Below are 15,551 nucleotides of genomic sequence, written 5' to 3' on the forward strand. Positions count from 1 at the left end.
TTGCTCTTTGTATACTTCAGGTTGTTAAGTGGTACTTGGTGATTGCAGTGGTGCATTAATGTATATATGTATGAGTCTGGCTCTCTCCACTGAAATACAATATTGGATACTGCCCACTTCCCTGTTCTAAATTTACATGACCATGCTGCGTGTGTGTGTGTGTGTTCAAACATCCTTCATATACTCACATTCAAAAGCACACTCTCTTATTTCTACGGATTCGTGTATCATGACATAATAAATTGTTATTTAGTCCTTACTAGATGTTAAAATTCATTCTCAGATAAAATGCAAAAGTAGTGAGTGAAACACTAAATACACCTCATGATTCAATAGCTTGTAGAATCACTTCTAGCGAGAATAACTTGAAGTGATTGAAGCAGTCGGTTTCTGTATGACTTTATCACTTCCTCACATTGTTGTGGAGGAATTTTCAATCCACTCTTCTTTACAAAATTATTACAGTACATGGAGCTTGGTGGACATTTGCTGATGTCTGCATTTTGACTTTAACTTGACTCTAGAATACTTTGGGATACAGAGGAGTTCAATGACTCAGTGACTGTAAGTTGACTCCATATTGTTGCTGTAAAACAAGCCTAAATCATCACTATTCCACCACCGTGCTTGACAGATTATATCATGTGTTTGTGCTGGTGATATGCTGTGTTTGGTTTTTACCAAACATGGTGCTGTGCATTATCATCACTTGAGCTGTGTTGCCATGTTTGAGAGTGAAAATGCAGTTTTTCAGTCTTTTGATTTAAATGTACTGTCATGAACTTTAACATTTAACATGTTCACTGAGGCCTGTAGAGTCTGAGATGTAGTTCTTGTCTTGCTTTTTTGCAGTTTCACTGAGCAATGCATCGGACGTCCACTTCTCGGAAGACGGGAAACTTGTGAAGAATCATTCTCTAAGTAAAATGAGGGACTTCAAATTGTTCAAATGGAAATGATCTTCCCTTCCCAAACTAATTAATTTTTCACAAACCACTTTTGCATTTTGGCCTAGCTTTTGTTAAATAAATAATGAGACACTTTAACATGTCGTGTTTTGCAGTGACATTGTTTTTACCTAAATTTACCTAAACTGCTCATAACCAGATTATTCTTATGTCCTTTGACTAAAGTAATCCAAACTATGAAGAAATACATATGGAATGATTTAGTAAACCAAAAATTGTTAAACAAACCAGAATATGTTTTATATTTTAGATTCTTCAAAGTAGGCACCTCTTGCTTAGATCACAGCTCCGCACATCTTGGCATTTTCTCAGTCAGTTTTATGAGGTATTCACCTGGAATGCTTTCAGCTAACAGCTGTGCCTCGTCAAGGGTTAATTTCTTGAATTCTTGCCCTCTTAATGCGTTTGAGACCATCAGTTGTGTTGTGAAGAGTTGGTACAGTATACAGTGAATAGCACTGTTTGAGAAATGTTCTAATCCATATTATGGCAAGAACTACTCGACTAAGTAAAGAAAAACAACAGTCCATCATTTCTTTAAGAAATGAAGGTCACTTAATCCGGAAAATTTCAAGAGCTTTGAAAGTATCCTCAAGTGCAGTCACAAAGACCATTAAATGTTATGAAACTGGCTTTCATCTGGACCGCCCCAGGAAAGGAAGACCAAGAGTTACCTCTGTTGCACAGGACAGAATTACCAGCCTCAGAAACTGCAAGTTAACAGCACCCCAGATAAGAGTCCACCTAAATGCTTCGCAGAGTTCAAGTAGCACACACATCCCAGCATTAACTGTTTAGAGAAGACTGAGTTAATCTGGACTTTATGGTCAAACTGCTGCTAAAAAAACACTTTTAAGGAAGAACAACAAGAGGAAGAGAATGACTTGGACCAAGGAACACAAGGAATGGACATTAGACCAGTGGAAATCTGTCCTTTGGTCTGATGAGACGCATACTGTAAATGGAAGAGGAATATAAAATATAATCACCCTTTTTGGTTGGATTTCTTTTCCATAGCTTTTTATACTTCCACATCCTCATTTACACATGTAATATTATCATACGGATGAATGCTTGCATGACATTGTAATATTATATTTCTGTATTTTTACAGCAATATGCAAAAATCATTCCCCGGGCGTACCTCAACATACTGTGCAAAGTGAGATCAATTTAAAACAAAATGCATGCAAAATGTATTTCATATATAAAAAAAACAGACCTGTGAAGCTGTGACTCAATTTATATAATTCATCTCAATCATCTAATATTTCACTTTGAGGTGCTGATGCAGGGGAATGGGGCATTGTGTATGTGACAGAGAACCACTAGACTGTGGAGGTGAGAAAAATAATGGGGCGGAAGGATGTGGAATAAGGCTTGCATCTGCATATCAAAGAAGGTGTGGGGGGAAGTGTAGAAAATTATGAGAATAAAAACTGCAACATGTTTCTACAAATACATAGAGTGTGAAGTAGATTCTTATGGGAGCAAAATCATTATGAAGACAAAGCTAATGTTCTTGTGACAAATGACACAGTGGATTTGATAAGCATAATAAGTACCACAATAAGATAACATGGCATAATACACATGTTTAATTAGAGACACTGGAAGGCAAGTATTAACTTCCTGTGTGCTGAGCTTTTCTGGTTAGACTTACACTGGCTCAACTTTTCTATCATTGACTGAAATAAATTGAAACCAAGATGAAAGGCAAGTGTTGGTGCATACAAAATACATACTGGTTAAACAAAATTTTTTCACCACCGAATTTGTCATTGAGTTAAATAATGGATACACAGAGTAACACCTTTCTTTTATTCTCTAGCTTCTCTTCAAAAAGTACTGAACCGTGTACTGTCGGTCTATTTAAATGCTTTTTGTGCGTCGTTTCAGACACACTCTGCACCTAGAGACATGTACATTCTTTATCCAAACAGGCACATCAGCCTGGAAGTGCACTTTGCCTGTCATCTGCATGTAATCAGCCAAGTGTGCCTTTAACTGCAGGGAACCATATAAGTGCAGCTAAGTATGAATCTTGCAATTAGCATGGAAATTTTTCTAGCTTCAAAGCGCAGGTGCAGATTGCACAGGTGTAAGAAAATGAAGGCTGAGATGGAAAACAGGAAAAAAAAAGTTCTCTATAAGTGTTCTCTCTAAAGTGTGCCTTAACTTCTTGGAAAGACACATAACCACAATACCTAACTAATTTAAAAGAAAGAAAAAGTGGATGGAGAGCTGTGGCTGAGTGGACATTTTACTTGATGTTCAGTACTGAAAATAGGGCCCTTTTAAAAGGCAATCATTCAGTTGATTTGTCTGCAGTTACCTTGCCAATGCAGGGAAACTTAATCTAAATCTTTCTATAGAAGTCATCAGGTGAATTACTCAGCTAGAGCTGAATTGTGTATGTAATTTATAATGTTTGTAACTTCATAATTATTTTATTTAAATTTTTTTTTTGTTGGTTTTTTGTGATTAAGGACAACTTCTACATTGACTGTACCTTTTAAGATTTTTTTTCGCTGTCCCTGCTCCAATGAGCACAACAAAACAACCATGCTTACAGGATGGTGTTTATTACCCAGTATAGACCTCGCCAAACAGCAAGCTGTGCAAAGGTGAGACATTCACTAAAATGGAGGAAAAGTAAAAGTTAATAGTCCTGTGACTTCTCTTTGGTAATTTACTGTTTGGCTATGTCTTCACTACGAGATTGCTTGCAGCTGTAATGGAAGCTTTGATCAATACCTGAGTGCTAGAGAGGATTTTAAGAATTTTTCTTTTTAAAAACAGCCAAAAAAAATTAACTATGGTTTCCAAGAGTGACGTGATTTTATATTGAATTTATCAGGTGAAAAGCATACAGTATGTCATTCATCACTTGCCTTGCATGTCTCAGGGCTGCCAACGTGTTAACACTGGTTTAAATGTTTCAGTTCTATAATTTCATCAGAGTCCTTGTCTTGAGTACATGTGTTTTTACTTTCTGTATTGAATATAACCCAGCAAGTAGAGTTGGAGTCTGGAGGCTGAGGACCCACTGTGCACCGTACTGCTTGAGGGCAAAAGTCTCAAGGCTGCGTCTTTGCCACGGTTTATAATCCCCAAACTGTGCCTTTGTTTCATCTGTCAAACTGTGTCCTGCGGAGTGTATTAGAGGCAGTTCCCAACTGGTTTAGCCTCTCAAACCTTTAGGAAACCTGACGGCTTTAGTTCCCATTTTAAGTTATGGACATGCCAACCATTGCTCCAAAACAGATAAAACAGATATGTAGTTGCTTTTTTAGCTTACAGCTGAAGAGCCAACAATCACCTTTAAATTGTAGCTCTTTAGTCTTATGAATGCTCTGAAGCCTCTTACTGTATAACATAAGAAAACTCAAAGAAAAACATTACAGCTTTTATTGACGTATTTTGTATACTTTGGTAATTGGTTGACATTTCCTGAAGGTATGAAAAAGCTCATTTATACCAGGGCTGGAGTCTTATTTAATTTCATGAGAAAAAGCCATGTGTTTATTGGTCATCTTTTAAAATAACTCACTCTAGTTAATATAGGCAGAAGTATCTCTATGTTCCAATAACATCTTCAAGGATGCTGCTGGCACGATTGTGTCAAGTGTTAAATCCCAAATAAATGAAACTTAATGGCATTTGGAACTGCTTCTTTTGAAAGCTGTTTATATTAAGAATATAAGGATATTAAAGCAGAAGTGTCCTTTTTATGCACTTATCTGTGGATTACTGAAATGCTGAATTCTCTGAGGAATTATGTGAAATTACAGTACCTGAATTATAGCATGCTTCTGAGAGAAGACTTCACACAAACAGCTTACAAAGACTCTTATGTTAACATTATTCAAATTGCTTCTTTGACTATAATGTGACCATTATAAAGTGAAATTAATGGCATAAAACTGCAGACTAGAAACACTTACCTTGTGCTCAGCATCCCTCCTGAGCACAAGTGGAATTCAGTAGAATCACATTTGACTATGCCGAAAGAAAGTTTCAGTACATTCAAATGGAATCCATCTGGATCTAAACTAATTTCAGCCATTTTTGAAAGGAGGGAAGGTTACGCTGCTCTCTGTTACATGAAAGTATATGCTGTAAAATCATGATCGTATGCTAAGCACAATTATTATGACCCACAGGGCAGATCAGTTGAACAGCATTTCATGATAACACTGCCGAAAGCTGTGCCTATATAGTACGCACATGAGATAATGATGACAGACACAGAGAATGTGAGATATAGGTTGAGCATGTTTACCATGGGTACTGTATTTGTGCATAAATAGACCCTATCATCTTTCAGTGTTGCGCATTTCCTCTCAGACAGCATGTGACTTATCAGAGTGAGCCAGGTTTTCAGAGAGCTGACAGTTTAAGGAGAACTGCCATGGGATAAGTCTCAATCCTCACTCAACCATTACACTCTCATGCCCTTCTCACTCTCTCTCTCTCTAACACACACATATCTACATAGATACACACACACACACTGAAGCAAACACAGACGCAGCAACCCAATGGCAAAACCTGACTGCTGATTCTCGGAGCTGCCTCAATGTGTCTCCCGAGATGCAGAAAAACTGTTCAGATGTGAAACAGCAGGTCTCAAGGGAAGACTGAGTGTCTACAAGTTTAGTTGGAAATAATATAAAGACAGATTTTTTTCAAAACAGATAAGAAAACAACAAAAGACAAAGAAAAAGCACAAACTTATAAGACAAGACAAGATTCTAGATAAGATTAAAGAAAAGGCGAGAACAACATAACAGTCACTAAAAACAAAAAAGAGAAATAACACATGAATATTATTCTGTATAGTCATATAAATATAATGCATGTACTTCTGCATTAGTTACCGGAAGGTCATTTGGAATATCTGTCCCAAGTTGACTTGCTGGCTTTTGTTGTTGTATCCATGGAGCATCTCACCAAACAAGGTGTCATTGAAGTAGACATCCTGCTTTGGGCATTTTGGTCCATCACAGTTGTCTGACTGCAGGAGACAGGAGCGCCCATCACCTGCCAGCTTGTACTCCTGCACGCATCTGAGGAGGAGGGAAACACTGTCAATACAATGTATGATATGCAACGCAGGAGAACATGTTTACAGCTGAGGTTAAAGGATAGTTGCTCGCAAGATGTTAAACAGAAGACTGAGCTGCGGCAGGTTGATTGTGACTGGAAAGATGTTAAATACAAGGATGTTCCCAAGTTTCTACTTTCATTTATAAATTACAAATAAAGATCAATACAGAGAAAACGACCATGCCAAAATCTTACCCATATTTTGTAGCATTCCCTCACACTGATAACACCCTAACACAGCTAATTACAACCACTACTGTGAAACAGTATTTCTCCAGGTATTCAGTTTATACGCATTTATATTGTTTTCTTGCTGTCAAAGCTAAAATGCTTTTTACATATGCAAAGTGCTTCACTTGCAATTATCACCGCAGAGATTGTTGACACAGGCACTCTGGTGAAAACCATTTTAAAACAGATTCCAGTGGTGCTGGATTCAGCAGACTCTGCAGTTAGTCAAAATTATACCCTCCACTTTTGTGCACAATCCCGTCTTACAGACCAGGCTGAGCAGTCACTGCTGTTAGACAGGGCTGGGCACTAGACTCATGCAATTGTGCTGGTCTCTTCACTTCAGTGGGAAGGAGATGTAAACTGCTGTTTGCAGTACTCAGACCTGGTGGAGAAGCGTCTTTCTTTGGCATAAAGGTAAATCTGTTTCCTTTTCTATGAACCAGCAGTTTGCATTATTACAGAACAGAATAACACATTTCAGGTGACTTTATCAATTTAATCTGTTCATTTCATAAGGCATTTAAAAAACAAAAAAAAAAACAAAATAACAAACACTGTCCATTCATCACTGATTTTGATTTACTAAAACAAATTTATGAAATGAAACAGAATATTATGGTAGCTGGACACTGCCACAACTTTCATGTTTGCCCACAGTATAAGGGGACCAAATGTTCTTGAGAAAATGAGAGAAATGGACCAGACACAGTACAAGAAGAACGAGGACATTCTTCATGCTTCTGTAAGTTTCTGTTGTTAAGTTTCCACTAATAAGTAAGTAAATGCACTGAGACATGTTTTCAAGTATCTTTTCTTTATATCATTTATTGCTGCACTGGTCCCAGGAATTAAGCAGCTTTCAGTGGCATGATCAGATTATGTTCCAAAATGGTCAGCCAAACATAAGAGTCTTGAAGTATAAATACCCTCAAAGAATACATCTATTTAAAGAAAAATAGGAAGGACATCCCTAAAGCTAGCAACACACCGACAGGAGTACTTCCTTTATTTCTGGTTTCTTTTTGTAGTCCTGATTTAGACCTGCCATGTTTGGAACAAGATTATATTTAATAATGCCCCAGGAACACCATTCTAACTTTAATTGGCTTATAACATTTTTGTAATTTGGAAACTGAGTAAATAAATCTCATATTGGATAAGTTTATCATCAGGTCTTTTTGGTAGAAATCTCATGAGTCCTGTGTTTGACCCATTCTTCCACCATAGTGACATTTCTATTTAAAATTTGTTCATCTTTATCAACTACTACGAGCCACACTGTAGGAGATTTTTCAGTGTTTTTCATCGATTTTCAAAGTAACAGTGTGATTGATTAGTTGCAGTTGGAGCACCATTAATATGACGACAAAAGTGTTAAAGTTTCTGTAAGTAAGCTGGTCCGAGATTCAGATTAAACTTTTGATGTAATTTTTGAATGCTGGCACTCTGCAAACAAATGAAAATCTTAGTATGTATAACATATAATAATAGGGTGTAATCAAAAAGTTCTGTGAAGTGACCCAAACAAAAACTGTACATAATTGAAATTTGACCTGATCTGCCCTGCAAGACCATCTTCTCATGCATCTCTGGACTGCTCTGGACAACAGATATCACCATCCCATGACCTGATCATCATATGCAGGATAATTGCCAGTGATGAGTGCAGGGCTTCCACCCATGATGCAGGAGTTTAAAAATGCTCAGTTGAAGAATTTAGTTTACAGGATCCAGAGTGGTACCAGGAGCATGGCCATGTCTTTGTTTTCAACATTCACAAGGTTGTGCACCACCAACAAATTCCCCAGTATCAGACTGTCAGTGCATACCTACATTTTGTATCATGCAGAGAACTTTGGCATGGGCCATCTTGTGCTGGAACTGAGTGCAGTGACAAGACTGGGGTGTTTTTGGCAACACCAATAGCGTCTTGACTTACTCATCAGATTTGCCTCCCTGTGACTTCTTCCACAACATGGAAATCAGGTTAAAGGTTCACTGTTTTGACACAGTACCTCCATAACACTCAGGCACATGTGCCAAGGGAACCGAACAGGACTTCCACTGAGTGGTCTAAAAATAGTAGCTGGGATAGATGCTGTGAACAAGATCTCAAAGGTGAGATTCACAGTTTATGGTGTATACTGTACATACTATACTGTATTCTATCTATCTATCTATAATAGATATAATAATATTCTTCAATATTCTTTGAAATTAATATTTGTCTGATCAAAACATCACTCATGAAACATACTTCATAAGGGAGCTTTATTGAGAACCTGCAAACATCTTCCAGTTGTCTTTCTCTCTTTTCTTTTTCTTTTTTTTTTATACTGCTAGCTATTCTCACCCGCAAAACATGAGTACATTGCTGGAACTGGGGTCATCTTCAAGGGGCACAAGCTGTTGGAGACACAACTGTTCACAACCTCCATTGAAGCCATCCGTACAGTCAATGCCCCTGGAGTAGTCATAGCAACCTGAGCCATCCTTCATTGGCCTCAGCCCCTCAGGACACTGAAAGAAAAAGAAAGAAGGAAAGACAGTGGGAGGGACACGGGCAGGGGGTGAGGACGAAGACACCAAATAGGAATAGAGAAGAAGAGAGTAAAACACAGAGGTCAGAATGTGCATTTTAATCAGGATTGGAAAGTACTGAGGGATGGTAAGACTGGGAAGATAAGACAAGAGTAGTAGGCAGCAAGACTTTCAGAAAGAACAGAATCAAGAAAAGAAGAATTGAAGCCAATTATATTTTCTGATACAACACAACAAAGGCGGAGGAGCTTATGGGATTAGAAAATTAAACAATTGCAGCTCAGAATCGTCGCTGCAGCTCATTTTACTACCTGAGTAGAAAGGCCCGTTCAGTTTACACAGAGACCTGTGTTGTTGTTTTTTTTTAAGCCAGAAAGAAAAAAAAATCAGAGGAGACAGATAGAGACACAAGTATCAGCAATTAAAATGATTTCTGTTTGTGAATTTGCCCATTCCATGCTGATAAAAAGTGTAAAAAACATTAATAAACCTGGGACCAGTGCTGCAGTAAAGTCAAGTGTTGTAAATGAACCAGTGAACAGAAATAGCCACACTTGTTTGCTACAAATTGACATTAAGTCAACTGAGACCTTTTGGATGGATAATAATTAGCAAAGTCATTAGTGGCTCGCTAAAAAATGGTACCTTACCTTGCAGTAAATTATTTATACCACATTTCATTTTATTATGAAGTATTAATTCAACTTTTAGTTCCCATCAACCAAACCCAAAACAAATCCCATTTATCTGAGCATCTCAACTCAAGCCAGAAATCAGAAGAGGAACAATGGGTCCAGCACCCTAACTGTTTCCCTGGTTAATTTAAAGTACAGAATTTAATTTATGAAGTGGATTTTTAAATGAATTATATTTCCTCCAGCATAAGAAATACTAATTATTCATAACTGCAAAAGCAGCAGATGTATTATATAAGAAAGTTGGACTCCATTTAAAATGTAATATTACTAACAATAAATCACTTGTTGACTTAATAGCTTACTCTCATAAATTATATTGCATTATTCATCTCGTATGTAAACAAGATGATTATTACAGAAACAAAACAAAAAGGTCAGACTTTTCTGCTGACTCAGCTTATCTGCTGAGGCAACTAAAACATTGGTGGGAAACACTCTTGACAAGTACTGTCAAATTAAAAAAAATATAACAAAATTATATTTGTTTTATAAAACATTTCTTATGGTAGAATATTAGAATATTATATATTCTAATATATCCACCTAATCCTTCACGGCATAGATTCAACAATGTGTTGGAAACATTCATCAGAGATTTTGGTCCATATTGTCATAACTGCAGATTTGTCAGCTCCATGATGAGAATCTCTCATACCACCCCATCCTAAAAGTGCTCTAATGGACTGGCATCTGTCAGCTGTAGATGCCATCTGAGTACAGTGAACTCATTGTTATGTTGAAGAAACCAGTTTGAGATGATTTGAACTTTGTGACATGGTGTGTTATCCAGCTAGAAGAGACTATCAGAAGATGGGTACACTGTGGTGATATAGGGATGGACATGGCCAGCAACAATACTCAGGTAGGCTGTGGCATCTAAATGATGCACAGTTGGTACTAAGGGTACTAAGGAAGAAATGGTAAAAATTGGATATTCCCTAGTAGAAAGAGCTTGTGAGTCAAAAAAAAGAAAGAAAAATCACATCCCCTTTTTCTATTGGTGGAAAAATGGCAACGTGTGGCATTTGGTTGCTGAGGAACAGGTGAAAGTTGTGAGAGTGACGGGGCGAAAGAGAGACAGCAATATTATTAGAGAGTTTTGAGAGATTTGTGTAGTGTAGTGTGCTTAGTGTGCTGTGTAGTCAACACACTAAACACAAGGGAGATGCTAGCTAAAAAGCCACCAAAGGCAGACCCAAATGAAAACACTGTCTCCAGGTGTAAAACAGGAGGAGTGACGCACCTGGACGTGTCAGGCCTGTGATGTGCCCCTCTGTCTTGTGGTGGACAGGAACTGTTTTTTTGGAATCGCATAAATCATTTGTGTGGCATCTTATTTTGACACCTGATTGTTCTATAAATAGTTGCATTGAAAAATGCCCGAGGCATTGCCGGACTTAAAATTAAATTAAGAAAAAATAAATAAATAAATCTGTGTCAGGATGCTGTGTTGCTCTCTCTCTCCTTTTTCTCCAGGAGGCAGGTGTTATAGAGTTCCTCTGGTCAGAGCTGACACACCTATTTCTTGTTTCGTGGCAATTAACTCGGGCCCAGCCTGATCCCCCAGTCTTTGCCAGAGTGTTTGCAATTGTGTGCTAATGACTTCCAGCCCTTTTGTTACTGAGAGAATCGTTTGCTTGTGCTCATGTCTTCGTTTATGTCCAGTAGCTATGAGGTCCAACCCTGTGTTTTGGATCTGCTTGCTCGCCATGCTTCCTGGAGATACCTTGCTACTTCCTGCCTTGCTTCACCTGCCTGCCCTCCTGGAAGACATCAAAGCTTCCACAGCAACCACACACCTCCTCCCACGGATTTCACAACCCCTGCTTACAAGTAAGATCCCTTGTCCCATTCCGAAACTGTCTCTTTAACCACTTTTTTCCGTAAAGCAAACAATAACTCCTGTTCCTCTGCCTAGAGAGACGCACCCATACCACCTGTGTTTTCTTCGTGTGCCCCTTACCAGTGAACTAGTGCTCTACAAGAATACTCTTCTGGATACCGTTCCTGGCATTGGGTATCAGTTACCTTGTGGTGTTAATAAATTGTTTGCAATCAGCTCCTGCCGTCTTGTCCGTGTTTGCGCTTGGGTCAACCTTGTAGCCTACAACCGTGACAATCTGTGTATAATCTTTTCAAAATTACAAGTTATATTTGTGTATTAAGTTATAAAAAGTCTAACTTTTTTTTTTTTTTAGTTCTAATGTGTTAATATAGTATGCCAAAATGAAAAAAATAACTATACAGTCACATATGTGAGGGTATTTTGGGGAAAAAAAAAAATACCAAACAAGGCAAGGTAAACTGTTTTTTAAGGTATTATATAAAGGTAGAATCAAAAGCAGTCAAAATCCAGCAAATTATACCCTAGACTCCATGTAGGGCAAAATTTAAAAATTCCTATATTTGGTCCACAGTTGTGGAGGGCCAAGAACTAGTGCCAAACTGAGCGTCACCTGGATTCAATCCAGATTCTGGATCTGCAGGCTACTTGAATTTAACACGGGAAACTATGTAATGGATATTTTTGGCCATATCCCAGCTGAAAAAAGACACATCATCCTCATTTGTTGCAGTAAGAAGCATATCATTATTGTCCATGGACGTGTAACATTTGATAGGGATATGATGAAATATGACATAACTTTTGACTCTTTATCAATCTGATCACTCAGTTCCCCTATTACTGCCCACCTGCCAACTTTTTAAACATTGGAAAATTATTGTATGGACAATATACCTATGTTATCTCTGATTCAATGTTTGGAGAGTGACATGTCTGTGAGACAGACAACGTTCAATGTTCAACATTTGTTGTGCCCGGCACCACTTGTTTTTTGTTTTGTTTTCCAGTTCATTTGGTAATACAGTAATCAACCTGGCACACATCATGGCACAACTGATTTACTTATTTATTTTTTTAATAACTATCAGGAAGGCCACATCCTACACTACACTAATCTTTGAAATTGTTTTACTAAACGACAACAGAAAGGAAATGATTCCTCTGTGTAATGAGAAACAGGAACCATAAGCCTGTGCATTTTATGTACATTTCACTACCCAAGATCTGACTTTCACCAGTTAGCAGAAATGTTGTATAATGTTTCCTACTACGTAAGTGTGACATTAGATGCTGGAAAACAACAAAATTACCATCCCACATGAGTTTCCATCAGGACAGAAGGATGCATACAGTGTCTCAGATACTATAAATAGTTTACAGCCAGAAAAAAAATTCTCATCTTTGAATATTTGACAGGTTTCAGCTGTGGTCAATTTACACTTTCAGATGTGAGCCACATGCTGAAAATGTGTTGGGTTTGCCAGCCAACATTTTACTTGGAGTTGTAAATGTTGCTGTAATTTCTTGTTAGTATTGGTACTGACAACTACTCTGACTCATCTAGACTCAAGTTTTGTGTGCCAGTGTAGGATTATTTGTAGGCGTACAATGACAAATAGCTAAAATGACAAATAGCTAAAATATCTGTTGTGGTGTATTATTCATAAGTAAATACATTTATTTATATATATATATATATATATATATATATATATATATATATATATATATATATATATATATATATATATATATATATATATATAAAATCAATTACACTAAATGTTTATCAAAGTTCAGAAAATTAAGTGAGTTTATTATATCTCTGAGAATTATTTTTTATAGGTTTGAAAGCACAAAGAAAAGTGCTTAAGGAAGGTTCACTGATATATTAGTCAGATGCCTGTACAAAAGTTGTACAGAAGTTAAAGTGAAAACTATGTATTGCTATTTATAAAACATGACTGACAGGCAGAGGCTCACATAGGCAACTCAGTTCTGGTCACCATGTATGACGAAAAAGAACAGAGGTGGTGTATATTGTTGCCCAGGACTATAACAGTTAGCATTTCTGCCTCCATTTCTGCATTCTGTTAACCATCACTGTTATGTTCTCCTGGTTTTCTCCTTAAAGATTCCCAATGAGATTATCCATCTCATTAAATCCAGTATAATTGGACCTTTTTAAGAAAGAACAGTTATGAATAACTTTGCTTATCTGGCACATTATCATTTGTCAAAATAAAGGGTTTATAGTACAAACATTTATTGACCATCTTATTTTCCTCTTTATCTCAGAATGTCTGTTTCAAATCCTCCTTTACTCTAACCCCCCCCCCCAAAAAAAAAAAAAACCTGTAAGTAATCTTGTTTTGAAAGGTGCCTGAGATCAGAAATTATATTTTTCTTTGGCATAAGCCTTTTGGCACATTATACAAATTACGTGGTTGTTATAAATAAATCTTAAGCAATATAGGACATTAGGAGATAAATCAAGTTAGAAATGAGATGTTAAGAGATGTTTGGAAATGTATGAAGTCTAATGGGAGAGTTCATTAACTGTCTAATAGATCTAAAACACTCAGGCCATTTCGTTTAATGCTTTTAAATGTATAGGATTTATGGTGAAATACAGCAGTTAAAAACATGTTGAACATGTCACCAATTTTATTTCTATTGACATGAAATTCTCACTAGATGTCGGTAACAACCTATCCAATCCACACACGCAAAGAAATCAAAACATAGAGGTCCATAAATTAAGTTATGTGTAATAACGACACAGGGAAAAAGTAATACATGAAAAAAGGGAAGTGCAAAAAAGCAGGCAAAGTCATGACACCAGCTGGAATCTATCAGTAATTAAAAAGCAATCCTGCCACTTAGTGCAAGTTAATATCAGCTGGTTCAGTCCAAACTGATACCCTATAAAAAGGTGTCTCATTACTAAGGTTTACCCATGATGAGAAACATCTCATCATGGGTAAAACCAGTGAGCTCTTGCAAGACCTCTGTACCCTTGTTGAAAAACTGGTCAGATGAGACCAAAATTGAACTCATTGGATGCCATGATACACGCCATGTTTGGAGGTCAAAAGGCACTGCATATCACCCCCCAAAACACCACACCAACAGTGAAGTTTGGAGGTGGGAACATCATAGTACTGGGCTGTTTGTCAGCATATGGCCCTGACATGCTTGATATGACTGAAGGAAGGATGAATGGAAAAATGTACCATCTACCAGGTGGCATGTCAGAGTTAGTGCATCTGGGTTGCTCATTTTAAAACTATTAGCTTAGTGAGTGTATCTATACATTGGTCCATTTTGTTTTTTTAAAAAAAAACCTCTTACCCAGTCGCGGGGATGATGACTGTCAAATTTTTGGGAGAAAGTTGCAGTGCACCAACAGTGACCGACAGACAAGGTCACATTCTGTCACATCCACACCCATGACCAACACAGAAACACAAACCTAACAACATGTATTTTTATTTTTCAGGGGGAGACTTGCCCTCTGTAAATAGGATAAATAGGTGTCACACTTGGAGGACTGCAAAGATTTTTTTTTCCTTTGCCCCCATTCACAGATGTTGAGACAATGTTCTGCATTTGGACTGGCTCTAGTTTTCCATCAGCACTGCAGGAGAGACACGTTTCTAAAGCACGGCTTGTATCCAGAGGCTGCCAAGAAAGTGAGTAAATCTATTAAATATCTATCAAATGCAACATATCACCATTGTTTGCTGCTTTTGCAAGTCACCACAAAGTCACAAGCTTTGCAGATATTTGGTGGAATATGGTGAAAACACAAGCAAAAGGAAATACAGTAGAGCAACGAGTGGGGGCGGCAATAAGTGTCAGTTTTTTTGCATTTTTTTTTTTTTTTTTAGCTTTGTTGACATGAAGTGACACAGAAAGTATAGAAAAGTGCATCTTGCAGACATGCCCTTTGCTTTGGTCTGACATGCTGCTGCTGCTCTAGTGCAACATCCAGTAGTTAAAACCTGTTTTTTTTCTTTTAACATACACGTGTGTGTGTGTGTGTGTGTGTGTGTATATATATATATATATATATATATATATATATATATATATATATATACACACACACATACAGACACACAGTGTAAGCGGACAAGAGATGAGACT

The 15,551-nt window shown here is 37.3% G+C and overlaps 1 protein-coding gene across 1 annotated transcript in view; it reads right to left on the reverse strand.

Moving 5' to 3' along the window:
• The window catches only part of astn2 (astrotactin 2), a 244,812-nt gene that overhangs the window by 95,651 nt on the left and 133,610 nt on the right, over positions 1-15,551 (reverse strand). Inside the window, exons 11-12 of the mRNA XM_030742268.1 lie at positions 8,668-8,834; positions 5,852-6,040 (exon numbers count right to left, since the gene is read on the reverse strand). Of these exons, the coding sequence (XP_030598128.1) occupies positions 5,852-6,040; positions 8,668-8,834 (356 nt within the window). The remainder of the gene's footprint in view (positions 1-5,851; positions 6,041-8,667; positions 8,835-15,551) is intronic.

The sequence above is a fragment of the Archocentrus centrarchus genome, chromosome 12 (genome assembly GCF_007364275.1).
Source record: "Archocentrus centrarchus isolate MPI-CPG fArcCen1 chromosome 12, fArcCen1, whole genome shotgun sequence".
NCBI lineage: Eukaryota > Metazoa > Chordata > Actinopteri > Cichliformes > Cichlidae > Archocentrus > Archocentrus centrarchus.